We start from the raw sequence: 15,555 nt of genomic DNA on the forward strand, positions 1-15,555 counted from the left end.
ATCCATGTCTTTCCTGTACGGAGGGCTCCAGAGCTGCTCCAGGTGGCTTCTCACCAGAGCAGAGTACAGGGGCAGAATCACTTCCCTCAACCTTCTGGCCATGCTCCTTTAGGTGCAGCCCAAGATATGATACACCTGGTCACATCAGGATCATGGTAGCCAGTCTTTGTGTGCTCTCAAATCAGCCTGTCAATGGAGACTCCTCTGAATTGAATCTTCCCAACAGTTTTTGTGAAAGGCCGGTGGCCCCTATCCACAGTGTCACCTAGGGTGGTGACACACCATCTCTAACCTCTTCCCTTGCCCAGCTATCGCATTCCCACCTCCCTGCGGTTGCTCAGCGCCATCTCCCCATCCTCTTCGCACTCCCCCCGGCCAGGTGCACGGCGGGGACCCAGAGGAGCCCAACCAGCACACCGCAGCGATGCCGCCGGCAGCCGGGATCCGGCCCCCCCTGCCCTGCGGCCGCCGGCTGGGCCGGGGAGGAGGCGGCGCCGGGGAGGAGGCGGCGCCTTATAGCGGGGGCGCGGCGGGCAGCGCCGGCAGAGCCGCGCCGGCCGATACCCTGGACAGCGCCTCGCCGCCATGGTGAGTGTCCCCCCCCGGCCGCCAACCGGGACCCCCTGTCCCCCCCCGCTCCCCGCCGTCTGCTGTACTCCTGCCCCCCGCTCCCGGGGCTGGATGCAGACGAGCCGCCGCTGCTCCTCTTGCATCCCTGCCCCCGGCTCCTCTGGGGCCAGCTGCAAGCGCGGCCCCGCTGCCCTCCCCGCTTCTCCTACGGGTCAGGTTTGGGGCGTGCTTTTTCGGGGGGTGGGGAGGCACCCCCTCAGCTGCCCCCCCACCCCACAGCGAGGCACCAGTCAGGCGGCGGAGGGAGAGGAGGGACCCCCGTGCACACGCATGCAACATGGGGAGCTGAGCGGGGAGGGCAAAGGGAGGGATGGGGCTGGAGTGGAGGGAGTAAGTGGGGGGCAGCCCCCACACATACGGGTCCCCGGGGGGCTCCGGGAGCGTGGGGTGCACCCGCGGCCCCTCTGCCCTTCCCCGCTCCAAGCAGGTGTATTTTTCTCTATTTTGAGGTATGCTTGAGCATGTTACATAAACAGATTATTCCCAGCAGTATGTTAGTAGAAGGTCTTGTGTTAGTCGTGCAATCTGTAGTGGAACACTTCCTTTTTTTGTCCATGTAACGAATGAACAATAGAGTTTTACATTCCAGTTTAGCATTTATGGCAGTTAAAGTGGAACAATGCAGTCACCTATTTAGCGAGTAGGACCATTTCCCCACAGCACATTGTATCTTTGCAGTCATAGTAACTCCCTCAAAGGAGCTCACCCTGTTTATAAACAGTAATGTATTAAGTGTAACGCTGACCTTACAAAGTAGAACAGTATCATACAGGTATTTTGCAGCTTTAAAGTCTGAGGTACAGTGGGGCTGGATAATTTGTCCAAGCTTGTTGTATGAGAAGCCTGGTACACAATTAACAACAGAACCTAGTTTTTCTTTCATATGATGTAACATTCCTTTTTTTTCAAATGTCTTTGCATCATATATCGTAAATTCTGACTTCCTTGCATAAAAATCAATTTGGATTCCCTCTGCCCTGGTTCGGACATAAATAATATTCAAATTACCTTTCCATTAAGTTACTTGAGTCCTCTCCTATTTAAAGTTTTTGCAATCAACTCAGACTTGGGATGATAAATAGCAGAAGACCCTGTTGAAAAAGACCAGAAATGGTGCAGCAGTTTATTCTATCTAGGACCCCAGAATGACTTTCCACTACATTTTTAAATTTCTATTTCTTATCATCCAGGGTGAGACATAAATACAAAATATGTGACTAAATTACCATAACTGCACAAAGCCTAAGTTAATACTGGCCATTGATAATGTCTTCCTTATGATACAGTGAAGGAAGTTACAAACACACCTGGTGTTCCAGAAGGAAATGTGCATTATTTATCAGAAACTGGTACAGCTAACATACAGGTGCTCAGAAGTGCCAAGTCAACCAGAAAGAAAGTTGAAACCGCTGGAGCCAGTTAAATATTTCACTTTGACTACTTCCAGGACTGAGATTAAGTCAGTTATACTGGTGCAAATTAAGGAAAAAATTGTTGGTAACATAGGCATTTTCAACTCTGTATTTGTAGTAATGGAAATGATAGCTGAGATCTATCCTTAACCTATTATTTCTGGTTCTTAGAGCTGTTTAATTAACCAAAAATTATTTTTGAAGCAGCTGACAGCAGTATCCAGAAATCACCACTCAGAGCTATGCATGTGTTTCTATTAGCAAGTTTTGCTTGTCTGTTTCTTCAATAACCTTAGTGTTGAAAAGTTGCTGAGATTTCACAAGCTTGTTACTCACACATACAAGCATTCTGGGGGGGGAGAATGGCTGATTTGGGAAAATCCTTTAAGTGGTACAAAGGCTAAAGGTTGCTTTGGCCCTGAAATTTTTAGACAGTACCATTGGAGCATTAGCTACCAAAACCAAAATTGAACTTTTGTTGAAAACTGCTGCAATGACACTAATGCAGGGTTAAAAGTTACAGCACATCAATGTCTAAGTGTACCTGGAGCTTGGGGGCAGGAGAACACCCAGACACCGAAGGATACTACCAAAGGTATCAGGACCAAATGAATTACAAACATAGATTTTGGGGCCAATTAATGGGAACAGAATTTTAGTGGTCCCTTCTCTAGTGGCATAGAAAAAAAAGCAGGTGTATGTTGCTAGTATCCCTTCAACTCAGCTGAGAGAGTGTCCTCAGCATCCTGAGTGTTAAATCACTATTATTTGTAGAAAGACGCACAAGGAAAGCTGTTTTTTTGGAACTTCATTTTGCCGAAGCAGCAAACCATGGCCTTCACCAGGCTTTAAGCATTTCCTTGTCATCCTCACCATAGGAGGGCAACCACAGTGGGACGGTTCTTCTGTTTATGTAGTTCATTGCAGCTCTACTTTGGTGAATCTAGGTCAAATAACACTGGCTCAGGATTTGGCTGCACCCTTGAACTTTAAACCGATTATAAATTTTGATTTGTCAGCGTATTTTCCATGGAGTCAAATCCCACTTTTATGGAGTAAGAGAGTGTATAACCTTGCACAGTGCATGGCAACTAATGCTTACAAAGAGGCTAGGTAACACTAAGGTAAGCATAAACAAGAGAATGGTGCGAAGCTGTATTTAATAGGTTCAAGTATCTGTGCCTCTACAATAATTCAGTTACAGAGGGGATATAAAGACAGGAGCTAGAATATCTTTTAAATTCCTTAACAGACTTTGATAACCAGTGTCATCTGAAATCAGTGAAGAAAGACACCTAGCTCTTCTCAGCATTCAGAAGCATCATGGCGACCACATCAGGGTATGATGCTTAATGTGGACATGCATTGATTGCAGGGCATACAGAAAGAGCCCTCGACAGCAACAAATCTCTCTGCTTTGTTGGCAGTAACAACAACAACAAAAACCCCTTGCCTCATCGTCCATTAGTACTTGTTAATCACCCTGAGCACCTCCTGAAAAAGAGTATTGCAAAAACAGTGTTCCAGCCCCTTAATACTGACACACAAACTGCAAGAGGAGGTTTTCTGTAGACAGAGATCAATCCAGCACAAATCCATGGCTTCCAAAAAGAGCCAGTGCTACAGCACCCACTGTCAACAAGATCTCTCCAGCTCCATCAGAGTGAAAAGGTAGCAGACCAGCCACCCTGCCATCCAGAACCATGGCAGCAAGCCAGAGTTTTGCCATCTGATAGAGAATTAATAAGCCGTGAGAAAACATGCTCATAAACTGCCTATAGAACTGACAAAAGGACATAAATACTTGCATAGAAACTCAAGTACAGGCACTGAAGATATTTGCACATGGTGCAGTGACAAAGGAGTGGTTAGAAAAAATACTCCGGGACATGAAGTAAGAGTCAAGTGTTTTGTTTGTATACTTACTTGTAGATACGTGCTTATAAAAACTGGCATGCTGGCCTTGATGTTGATTCCTTTCGCCTCTAGAAAGATCCTTTGATTCTTCAAGAAGGATAATTGTATCTTCATTACAAGCACTCTGACCTGTGAAGATAAGCAGAATCCTGTTGTTCATCAGACACTCGATTTTACATTCATTTAGTTTAATTGCATCTCTTGATTTTATTAAAGAAAGAAGTTAAACAGATGAAAACACTCTACAGTTGAACTTCAGACTCAATTAAAAGTTTGGGGGAAAGAAACCCCAAACCTGCAGTAATATTTTCTTTAGGTATTAGCAAACTCTGGATTAAGGTAAATATAAAGAGCTGTTTTATTCCCTTATTTAAGCCAGCTTCAAGTGTAAATCCCATCAGGTAGGATTTTTGCCTGATTTTTCCACGCTGTGTTTTATGAGAGTTTTTGTTAATCACTGCCTGTAAAATTGATTTAGAAGTCCAGGCACAGATAGACATTTAAAAACAAATCTCTTACGAAGGGAGCCTGTAGTCCATATTCAGTGACAAAGTAGTATGTCAGAAGTGCAGCCTGATTCATAATTAAAGAAGGTAAAGGAGAAGGGAAGGAAATTAGGAGGATGAAACCAAGTGTACCACTGGTTGTTCAGAGCAAGAAAGCTGTTGGGATGACTCTGCCGTGTCTAGGAACTCTGGAGGGCATGAGAAGGATGGCCCATCTGCAACAAAGAAACACCTTGTGAGGCTGTAACTCTGCCAGGTTATAAATGCCACACTTCAGGCTTCAAGTGTATCAAATTTATCAGCCGATTTGTCGGTGCTTGGTGGCAGCTGAGCTTATAAATCCATTACGTGCACACACCCCATAAGGCTTGTCTTATGGGCCACAGTGTCTGACTGACTGCATCTTTACCCACAGGACTGCTGCACAGCTGACAAGTCAAGTTCAATATAGAGTGAATAGTTACATCTTCTGTGGGGTTTCTTATCTGCCTAAGTAACACCAAGAACCACTTTAGTTTTTTTCGGACTAGTTATGCTCAGATCTAGGAGGCTAAGAGGAAAAAATTTACATCCTACATCTTCAAGAATATGATAATTAACTTTATATTGTCATTAATACTGAAAGTACTCTGATTAGATATCAATATAACAACAACTGAGTGATTTTTTTTTTAAATGTTAAGTTCTTCCAGCTAATGTCTTCAAACTGTGTTGCATTTCCTCTTCCTCAGTCAAAACTGACCACGATAAAATATTAATGGTAAAGGTCAGATGTCCCAAACTGAAGGAAATAAAGCTCCATGTGGCAGAAATTACTATATGAAGATGTGTAATTAGAGAATAAAAAATTAAGATTACTTTAATCACTCTAGAGAGAAATTTTGCTTTTTTCTCCCAAGAAGGACAGATATAGAAATGAAACAAGAAGTACTTCTTATTCTGTGCCTATATTTGAAAGCCAAACATAGCAAGAAATTGCAATTGGAAGTAGGGTGGCCGAGTTTTAAATAAATACCCTAAAACCAAGCATAAGGAATACAACGAAACCATTTTTTTCCCAGTTCTTAAAAGCCCCCTAAAGTATGCCAGTCATTAGTTACCGTGCATGACACTTTGCAGCTAGCAAAGACAACATAGTACAGCGACCTAATGAGGGGAGTAACTTACATAAAGAAAAGTCTACAGTTGTTTTTATTTCCCCTGTGTGACAACAACGGATGCAATTTCCAGGCATTTTTGTGTCATTAATGCTGTACCATTCAGCACAGTCATTAGCATTTTGGTTTTAAGAGGAGCCTCAGTCTGGGTGTTTCCATGGTATAGTGGGTTTAAGAGTTTCGGGCTTTCAAATTCCAGTTATACATGGATTAAACTCTAGGATACCCACTGTTGGGGTTAGCGGAGGACGGGAGCTAATTAGCTTGTGCACCCTCTTATCCAGTTCCAAAAGACTGTGCTTTGTTACTGGGGTTTCATACACTTTTAAGAAGAGGTGTCCTTGAAGTTGATTAGCCTGACTTAAGGTTTTTAAAGAGGTAAATTTAGAACTGTTTTGAAGGAGGAGATGTAAGTGAACTTCCATACTTTCTTTTTGTCTTCCTTATTAAGCTTGAAAACCAAATGTCATTTTCTTTCCTTTCCTCACCCAGTCTTCTTTAATCATGATTGAAGTCCAAAACATTAATTAGCATTTGAAATCCAAGTTTTTGGCCTCAAGGATTTAAGGGAGAAATAGAAGAAAAAAAATTAAGGACCAGTTAACGGAACAAGAAGATATTTTCATATTTAAATGTTGGTTTGTGTTCTCAAGTGACACTTTGGAAAACACGCATCGGATTCTGTTTCTTCATTTCCCTACATTACACATGTATTTTCACAGCCAGCTTGAAGTAAAAAAATACTTTGTTTCTTGCATTTGGCTGTAAGCATGGATAAAACTGTTCCAAAAAGCAAAGTGCCTTCAAACTGGCAGGGAATAAATGGTTGGCAAAGTTGTCAAGGGTGATTTCCACGTCAGGAAATTGGCACATCTTTTGGTGAGGGGGTTCTGAATAATACCATCCACACCCACTTTCTCTCCAGTTGCTGGCTGCAGCCAGCCAAGTTACTTCTCTTGCTGTTTATAAGGTCAGGTGTGAAGTTGTGCGAGTTCTGCATCTGCTAGAAGTTGGTATTTGTGGCAGAACACTGTTTTATTGTTTACACAGTTTAATTTTTTCATTGTTTGTCAGTATTCCATGAATTCCAGAGGGAAAACACATGAAGTCTGTTTTCGTATTTGCATGATTACCAATCTATTATTCAAATCTCTTGATGTACAAAGCAGTTTTATCAATTTCCACTGCTGACTGGCTACTCAAAATTACCATCCTGCCCAAATTCAGAAGCTTTTATAGTATGAAAAATATCCCATGCAATGCTTATAGGAACAGCTGCATCTCTCAGCTGTTAGGATTACACAATTTCTTAGTTTTATGGCATTCTCTGCAATTTCCAGAGCTCTTTTCTGGAAGAAGGTTAGTTACATATCCTCTTTAAGATTTGTTTAGTTTTTCTGATACATGTCAAAAGTATCATAGGTTGTTCATGCTCCCCTTTGTGAGATACAGCTTGTGTTTTCTTGGTGCTGAAACACGTTTGAAGCTTGGATCAAAACCAGGCAATTTGTGCAGAAAAATAGGAAAGGTAGCATTTAGTTTTATTCCTCTGCAAAGTAGCAATAGCTTTTCATGTCAGTGAAAAGCAATACTGAGAATCTTAGTTTTAAAGCAGTTATTTCTTTCTTACTGCTGGAGACTTTGTAGGCCTGGATTTTAATAGTATCTGCAAAAAAACCTTGAAAGATAAAGAGACTACAGTGGAGTTATTTTGCTTACAATAACTAAAAGAAAAATTAAAAAATATTCCCCACAGCCTACCCTGGAGGAAAAAGCACCACTTTTTTCCCCTTTTACATGTACTAAATTACCAGCATTTTATTTCAAATCGGGTAGCACTGAAACGTACCCTCAGGACTACATTTAATACATTTTTTTTCACAAAATAATTTATTTTTCATCAAGCAGGAAGTAATTTCCTTCTATTTGCCAGACACCTTTGGGAAATGGCAGAATTCAGATCAGTGTTTTAATGGAAAGAAGCAAAGTTGAAAGCCAAGGCAGAGAACAATGTCACTGAGACAGGTGTAGAAGGGAGAAAAAAACCACAGCACTATCCCGTTTTTCCTCCAGGTGTGTTTTCATGAGTTAAAAGGAGTGTAAGTTTTTAAAAATTCTGGCTTGTTAAGTCTTAGGTCTTGCTGAAACTTGGTATGCATGCTGCAAGCACTCAAAAATACTCAACAACTCCTGAGCATTCAGTAGGATAAGGAACATCCTGATCAGCTAAAACCAAGAAACTCATACCAGTCCCCTAGTCTTCAGCAAATCTGGGGGTTCACGTGCTCTTGTTTCTTTTACAAAGGCATCCCCATACCCCTCAGTGCTTCTCCTGCAAATATGGATGACATTGAAAAGACATGGGTACAAATGTGATTCTCAGCACTTCTCGTTGGATGCAATAGGGTGGTTATTTAAGTGACGAAGACACAATATCGTTGAAACAATGTTGTCATGTAAATTAACAATACTGAGCTAAATAACAAAGCACTCGCTGCAACATGGGCACCTATGTGGCAGAAAGAATAGTGAGTTCATTAAACACCTACGACGCTTCATACATCAATGCAGATTTATAAAAGGTTTGAGAATTTGTTACCTGAAATGGTCTTGTACTTGACTCAATAAGCCAGTTTGGGATACATTTTAATCAACATTCAGTTGATCAGATCTTCAGGTTAATACTGCAGGTAACTGAGTCTAAAGGACGAAGGAGCAATGTGCATAGTCAGAATGAAGGAAGGGTTCAGTTCAGTCAGAGCCCTCAAATAACACAGTGCTTAGACCTAGCTGGGAAACGTACCAAAGAACATATTCAGACATCACCTCCTGGTTTCTTTCTTAGCATCTTCCTAAAACAAATAATTTCCCGTATATAGATTTTTCTTAAGAACTAGGAATAATTGCATTTCTTTAATTTTACTTGCTTACTCAACTCTCATGGCTATCACAGCATTTCTCCCGTACCACATTTACAGATTGCACAGACTTAAACACAGATGTTTATTTCTTACTATAGTCCGTTTTCCACAGGAAGGTCTCTTGTTGCTGCTTTTTTTGTTTGTTTTGGTAACACCTTGATTATTCTCCATTATATTTGAGAACTAGATTTACCGTCATTACCTTTGCCATTTCTGTCAGACAACACACTTTGCTGGAAAACATTCATTCTATGTCTGCTAGTTAGTTTTGCTTCCTTTTTTTGGAGGAGGAGGAGGATAGAACCTTCCCATTTTATCTGTCTTCAAGGATATGTGTAGTTTTACTTACATCGGCTGCAGGTGCCATCAATGCTAATTCTAACTTGTCCTGTAAAACAAATGTACTTATTACATTTACTTGTAAGAGGTTGCCATCTCTTCAAATAGTTATTCCCGACAACACACATTTAATGCAAATGAAACTGTAGTAAAGCTAAAGAGACTTGGAGCATCTGCTTCACTTATTGGAAACTTGACCTCGTGAGGATATTCATTTTCTGGAAAAAGGTACTTGATCAGTGCCTGTGATGTATATATCAGGTCTCAGACGGTTCAAGCTGACCTTGCCAGCAACTCTGTTTTCCTCTTGACAACTGTCTGTCCACTACAGGGCAGCATTGAACCTCATCAATACTTAACCATCAAGGGAAAACAATATTTTTCCACATTATCTCTATCTTTCCTATGGCTGTTTGCTCTACGGATTGATTAATAATTAAATCAGTCCACACAGGTGTGGCAGTCACTGTGGCGCAGCACTCTTGCGTAGGTGATGTCGCATGGAATTCCCAACTTCGATAACACTTGATTTTACAGGTCGGCTTAGGCTGATCCTATCAGATGATGTCCTGGAACGATGAAGAAAGCTGTGTGAAGAGCTTTCTACTGAGAAAGCCCATCTTCTAATACTAGACATAATCAAGAAAACACAAAAGTTATTGCAAGACCAGCGTACCCACTGAAGCAGTGAATGTCTTCTAGCTGTGCTTTCTTTCCATAATATTAGATATTGTGACATGCTTATCACTTGGAATTTTTCTAGTTTTACTTTTCTTCTTTAAATCAGCAGTTACTTGTAAGTGAAGTTCTAGCATCAAACCAATAAATTAGAAGATAAATGTTTTTTAAAACTCAGAAGCTTGAAATCTGTTTGATTTTAAGTTTTATGTACAGATCTTAGGTTTTATAAGCACATATTTTGCCTTAAAACCTCAAGTTTCTTTCCCAGAGTCAGTTATACCCAAAGCTAATTGAAAAGCTTCCTGTACTGAGTTTTTTACCTGCATTCCTGACACAGCAGTTAGACTGTTTTGTACATGGGTAGTGAACTCAAAGTGAAATTGAAAGGCTTTGCATGTGTTGGAAGATTAAGGCTGAAACCTTAGAGGCTTGGATCTGGTCTCTCTAATCCACAGCAGCATGCTACAAACGCCTCCTCCTCTTCCATTCTTTTCCTTCCCCTTTTTCCACTTACATCCCTATAAATAGTTCAGGAAAGGCTCTGTGTATTTGGGCAGCAACTAGGCAAGAAACGCAAATGACTGCAAAACAAGAACAACCTATTTCTCTAATGGGCAAATAAACACAACCAGATTTCCTTCACCTAGACTATAAGAACAAGATCAAATCTATAAATTGAGTGTTGTAACTCTTAAGGCTGTGACTAAAGCAGGCTACAACGTGACCTGTCATACCAAGTGCAGGGCAACAGACAGAAAACGTGCATACACGTTAACCAGCAGTGCTAAGTTACTTTGCCAGATTCCTTCATTCCAAGTTGTGAAGAGGAATTAAAATATAAGGGATCCACTCCTGGCAGTGGATCTGGTGAGTCTGGCCAAGTGAACCATGGCACCTGTGTGGAGTTCTGCTGGTTCCTTCAGCAGCCAGTGCAGCATATACCTGTATGTGTTGGCTTATAATTATGCAATGAACCCACTCCCTTGTAAGTCTCCTGCTTCTTCGAGGTCCATTCCCACATGACAAGGCAAGTGGGACATGTCCTGTTCTATACCTTTTAAATTCAATAACATGAGCAGTTTACACAGCGTGTGTATATATATATATATATATGTATATGTATATACATATCAGGGTAGATTTTGGCACATCGTGCCTTTGGGAAAGTAGTTAGTTCAGTTCCACTAAACGTTTACAGATACAATTTTTCACAAAGGAAATATAGCTGGGCAAAATTCATCTCAGTAACTTTACCCGAAGATTAGATAAGACATTCAATAGAGGGTTTGGGAAACAAAGCAAACACGTGGGCATTACTATAGATTTGATTTCTGTGGTTTTTAATCCCACTTTGTTCCTTCCTGGGTTTTCTGACTTTACAGAGGTCAATAATAATCTTAAATTACAGGTATTCTTTTAAAATATAATTCTAGTTCTACAGTGGCAGTGAAAACACTACTTTAACCTCTAGAGCAGGGGTGTCAAACTAATTTTCAGCGGGACCCACGTCAGCCTTGCAGTTGCCTTCAAAGGGCCGAATGTAATTTCAGGACTGTATAAATGTAGGAGTAGTTACATTTATGCAGTTCTGAAATTACATTCGGCCCTTTGAAGGCAACCATGAGGCTGACATGGCCCCCGTGAAAATGAGTTTGATACCCCTGCTCTAGAGCGTGTGAATTTATGAAAACAAGAACTTGGTGTTTTAGCTCAGTAAAAATGCAGGATGGAAGGAGCTCGGTTTGGGAGCTCTATACTAAAAAATTTACTGCAAAAGCCAGCCAAGGATGTGAACATCTGTCTGCTCCTATTCCAGCTGTGTCAGCAGATGAGATTACCACTTTCAGTCACACAGCACCATCCCTTTGCTGCAGGTCACTGTCCTGCACAGCATCTCACACAAGCTTTGCATAACTTATTTTAAGAGCTCCTATTTGGATAGTTTCAACTAACCAGAGTCACTTTAACAGAAATACAGAGCAGTCATACAACCAGCATCGCCAGGAGGCCTGAGATGGTGTTCCCAGCCCAAAGGAAGCCAACTCTCCAGCCACAACCGAGACTCTCAGGGTGCCTAAAACACAACAGCTCTTTAGCTTAGATTTGGGGTTTATGTTCAGTAAGGAGTTCAGTGCATTTCAATAACTGCATCAAGTGGAGATGGTTTTGCTCATGAGGATGAAAGTATTTTCAGGGTCATTCCTGTTTTCTGAAAAAATAAGGTATCCTGTGCTACAATTGTCTGTGTTCTCCTAGAAGTTTTTATACTTAAAACAATCTTCTGTACACATTCAGTAGCTATGGCAATGTTAAAATACTTTAGAAGGGTGAAATAAATAGTAGTGAACTTCAGAAATTCATAATATGTTGATTATAAATACAGTTAAATGATGCAAACGAAACATGCTGCATTTCATCCACTTTCTTATGTGAAGTACCTGTAGCATTATATATATATTAGAAGCCCATTTTACCTCATACGTCTTGACTGGGTGAATTTGTTGTTGGTTTGAAACAGGTATTAATGACATATATATGTATAGCTGTCAGTTTTTCCAGTAGATCTCAGAGTATTTCTTTTTGTTATATGCTTCACAGGCTGTATTGAACCTTCTAACACTGTTGTCCTTAGCATAAGTATGTCTGTAAAGGGAATTAGCATTGCGAGAAACAGTCTTAATTAAGCAATTAATTAGTTAATATTTCACAAGTTGAGTTTCTGACTTAAGAGTTTTTTGAAGGGCCACTGACAGTTGTCTGTGAAAGACTGTAAGATATAAAGAAAAAACCTAAGACTTTATTTTCTTGTTTATATTTTTATCTTTTATTTTAATTTAATTTACTGTATTATAAAAAAAGGACCCCACAGCCCTACTTTTATGTCTGCCCAGAGGAACTAGACTCCTGCTTTGTCCCCCGCCCCAGCAGGCAAGAGCCCTACAGCCCTGGTACGAGCTGTTAAAGAAAGTCAGGCAAAACTGTTCCGTCGAGGAGAACCCCAGTAAGGGAACAACACGTTTTAGAAAATTCTTTTTTGATCCTCCCTGTCTGTAACAGGAGGAGCAGGCAGTCCCTTGCACATTAATCCCTGCCGTGGGGACACAGTGTTATGTTGCAGACGGCTGGGACGGCAACCAAGAAACCTACTCTTTCAGTATAGAGTGCCCTTTGTCTCACTGGGCGGCCAAGATTGTGGGAAAACCAGAGCTCTTGCCTTTGGGGTCGGGTTTTTTTTTCAAGGTTCATTGTCCAACAAGCCATGAGATCCTGTGCAGAGGCTTAGGATCTTCTATTCATCTTAGATCTTGAAGTTTGTTACAGTAGAAAATTAAGCAGAGATTTTCACAGTACTGGAAAGGATATGTTGTCTGTTTGTCTCTGTTGCTTCCTAAAGAAAAATGGCCAAACATGTCCGCCAAGTACAACATAAAGCCCTGCAAGCATTATACTAATTTATAAAATCAGCTTCTCAGCAGCAACAAAATCTGTCTGCAAATACTGAGGAAAACAAAATTATCATGATGTGGCATACTAAGAAATCTGAGCTGACTTCTAAACTTGTTGCTGTAATTTTCCCCTACCATTTCATTTACTTCCTGTCCCCATATTTTTTCTTTATTGTATGGGTCTAAATTTAGGATGCAAGGTTTTTGCTGAAAAAACTGTGTAGTTGCACATGTGGCACATATTGGGCAGATGCTGTAAACCCAGGCACATTTCTGGGGAACGTTCTGTTCCAAAAGCAAAAACATCTGGTAAATCTAAAGCCTTAAAAGAGTAATTACTCTCCCTTGCTCTGGTAGAATTATTTCCCCATGCTCCTCAAAGTGCAGCTGGCTGTCTTGCCCTTCTATAATGAGAAGTGATACACTGCTTCTTCATTACGGAGTTTGGTTAGGCATCCTTTACCAAGTCGAGTTGTTTGGAAGCAGGTATATTAAGCTGAGCAAGCTTTCAGTTGCTGATGTAAAATTAATTCTGATACTGACCTGTCTTTCCAACCCCTTGTAAAGTCAACAAGAGGTGAACAGATCTTTAAAGAAGCAACCATAACATAATTAACCTCTCTGTAAAAAAAACCTCATTGAAGTTCTTTTCTTGTAACTTAAGGACCTTCCTGTTCCAAATAAAACTTTCTCTTATTCAAGCCAGGACTGGTTCCCAAGGATTGTTGCTTTGCCTGAGAAAGTGATTTATTCACTCAGCCTATTAGAAGGAGGTAGAATTTTTATCTACCCTTTCATTTTCGACTAATTTCTTTTTCGTTTACTCCCTCACAGTCATAAAGTCTTGTCACATCGTCACTTACAGGAATTATGCTCCATCTCAGGTCATACTGTAATTTTAAATATGATTGCTAGAGCAAAGTAAAAACAAGGTCAATAATTGCTACCATTTTCTTGGGAACTGACAGGCCACATCTAAGGTCTCCCTAGAGAAATCTTCTTTAATTACAAGTTAAGCTGTTGTTCCCCTGTGTAGCACATAGAATTGAGCAGGATTACTTTTAAAAGGATTGCACTGATCTGCTTTGGTGACAGTTTTGTTTTGAAATTCTGATAACAAGCAAGAGGATGGATTATAAATATACGGCTCTTGGGAGCATACACAACCGACACATACTGCAAATTGGGCTGCAACAGCCACCCTTCATTTCTGCTTTTAAGGCCACATGAGTCCTATTTTGAGCACTGCCATTGCCATGTTTTATTTTAGTGATTACTTAATATGATTATAAAGACCAGAGCAAAAACAGTTTGGAAGTTCGTGGAAGGAAAATCCTGCCAGCAGTGATTCTAGTAAGGGAGTTTTTCATCCTGGAGACAATGCAACCACTCAGCCTTTTACAAGACAATACAATTTAAAAATGCATAATAGGCTGGATGCTTTCAAGTACTTAAATTATAATTAGATTTTTGGAAACAAAGTGAATATTAATTGGCTCTTAAATCACTTTCGTACTATCCCATAAAACTGTAGTGCAAAAAACCCTCCAAATTCCTTTTCCTTCTACTTAAAAAAAAATAAACAGCTGATCAATTTTGTAAGAGCAGTCTACCTCATGGTGATATATCATCTGGCAGTACCATGGCTGGTGAAATAAGGCTTACCTTATTTTATGTGAGAAATTAAAATTTTCTATGACTCCTGGCAGGTTGAACAGTCCAGAAAAAAAAGAATTATGTCTGAAATAGCTCCCTTACTTACAATGTTTTTATAAAAAATTGTTCTGCCTCTTAGGGCTTACTCACCTTTGATGATGATGGTGCTTCAGCCTGATTTAAGTCCTGACAGAAGCTATAAAGCAGATATTTCTCCACCTAGGTCCTTATTCCCATGTATGGAATGAGGGTGCATAGCACTGAGCAGGACTACAAAACCAAGTGAAAAGAGACCTCTTGTTAAACAGATCTAGAAATCCCAAAGCAGAAAAAACCTAAATATTAGTGCTATTTCTCCAGAAGTCCAAAGCCTGAAGTATGTTGGCTCCCCATCTGAAAACAGCTCAAACTCCCATTTCCTAAAGGAGCACAACATCAACCAACAACTGGTAAGTCTTGAGAGAAGAGCGTTTCTCCAGAGCCTCCTGGCCGCGAAGGCCTGTCATGCAGGATTGAGGTGCTCACAAAGTGCCTGCTTCTGATGGCAAATCCCAAAGCCAGGGACCCTGGTTTCAGGAGTTTTACACCTAGTAAAATGCTGACCTTGTCATGGTTTAGCCCTAGCCAGCAACTAAGCACCACACAGCCACTCATTCACTACCCCTTGGTGGGATGGGGGAGAGAATCAGGAGGGTAAAAGTGAGAAGCCTTGTGTGTTGAGATAAAGACAGTTTAATAGGTAAAGGAAAAGGCAGGTACATAAACCAAGCAAAACAAGGGATTCATTCACCACTTCCCATGGGCAGGCAGGTGTTCAGCCATCTCCAGAAAAGCTGGGCTCCATCACGCATAATGGTGACTTGGGAAAACAAACTCCATTAACTCCAAAT

At 40.8% G+C, this 15,555-nt stretch overlaps 1 protein-coding gene across 1 annotated transcript in view; it reads left to right on the forward strand.

The window, feature by feature from the left end:
* Window positions 1-424: 424 nt before the first annotated feature.
* ELOVL2 (ELOVL fatty acid elongase 2) overlaps window positions 425-15,555 on the forward strand; it is a 52,626-nt gene continuing 37,495 nt past the window's right edge. The window contains 4 exon segments of the mRNA XM_065629460.1: window positions 425-445; window positions 448-483; window positions 486-557; window positions 559-588. Coding sequence (XP_065485532.1) covers window positions 425-445; window positions 448-483; window positions 486-557; window positions 559-588 — 159 coding nt within the window.

This window comes from Caloenas nicobarica, chromosome 2 (genome assembly GCF_036013445.1).
Source record: "Caloenas nicobarica isolate bCalNic1 chromosome 2, bCalNic1.hap1, whole genome shotgun sequence".
Classification (NCBI taxonomy): Eukaryota; Metazoa; Chordata; class Aves; order Columbiformes; family Columbidae; genus Caloenas; species Caloenas nicobarica.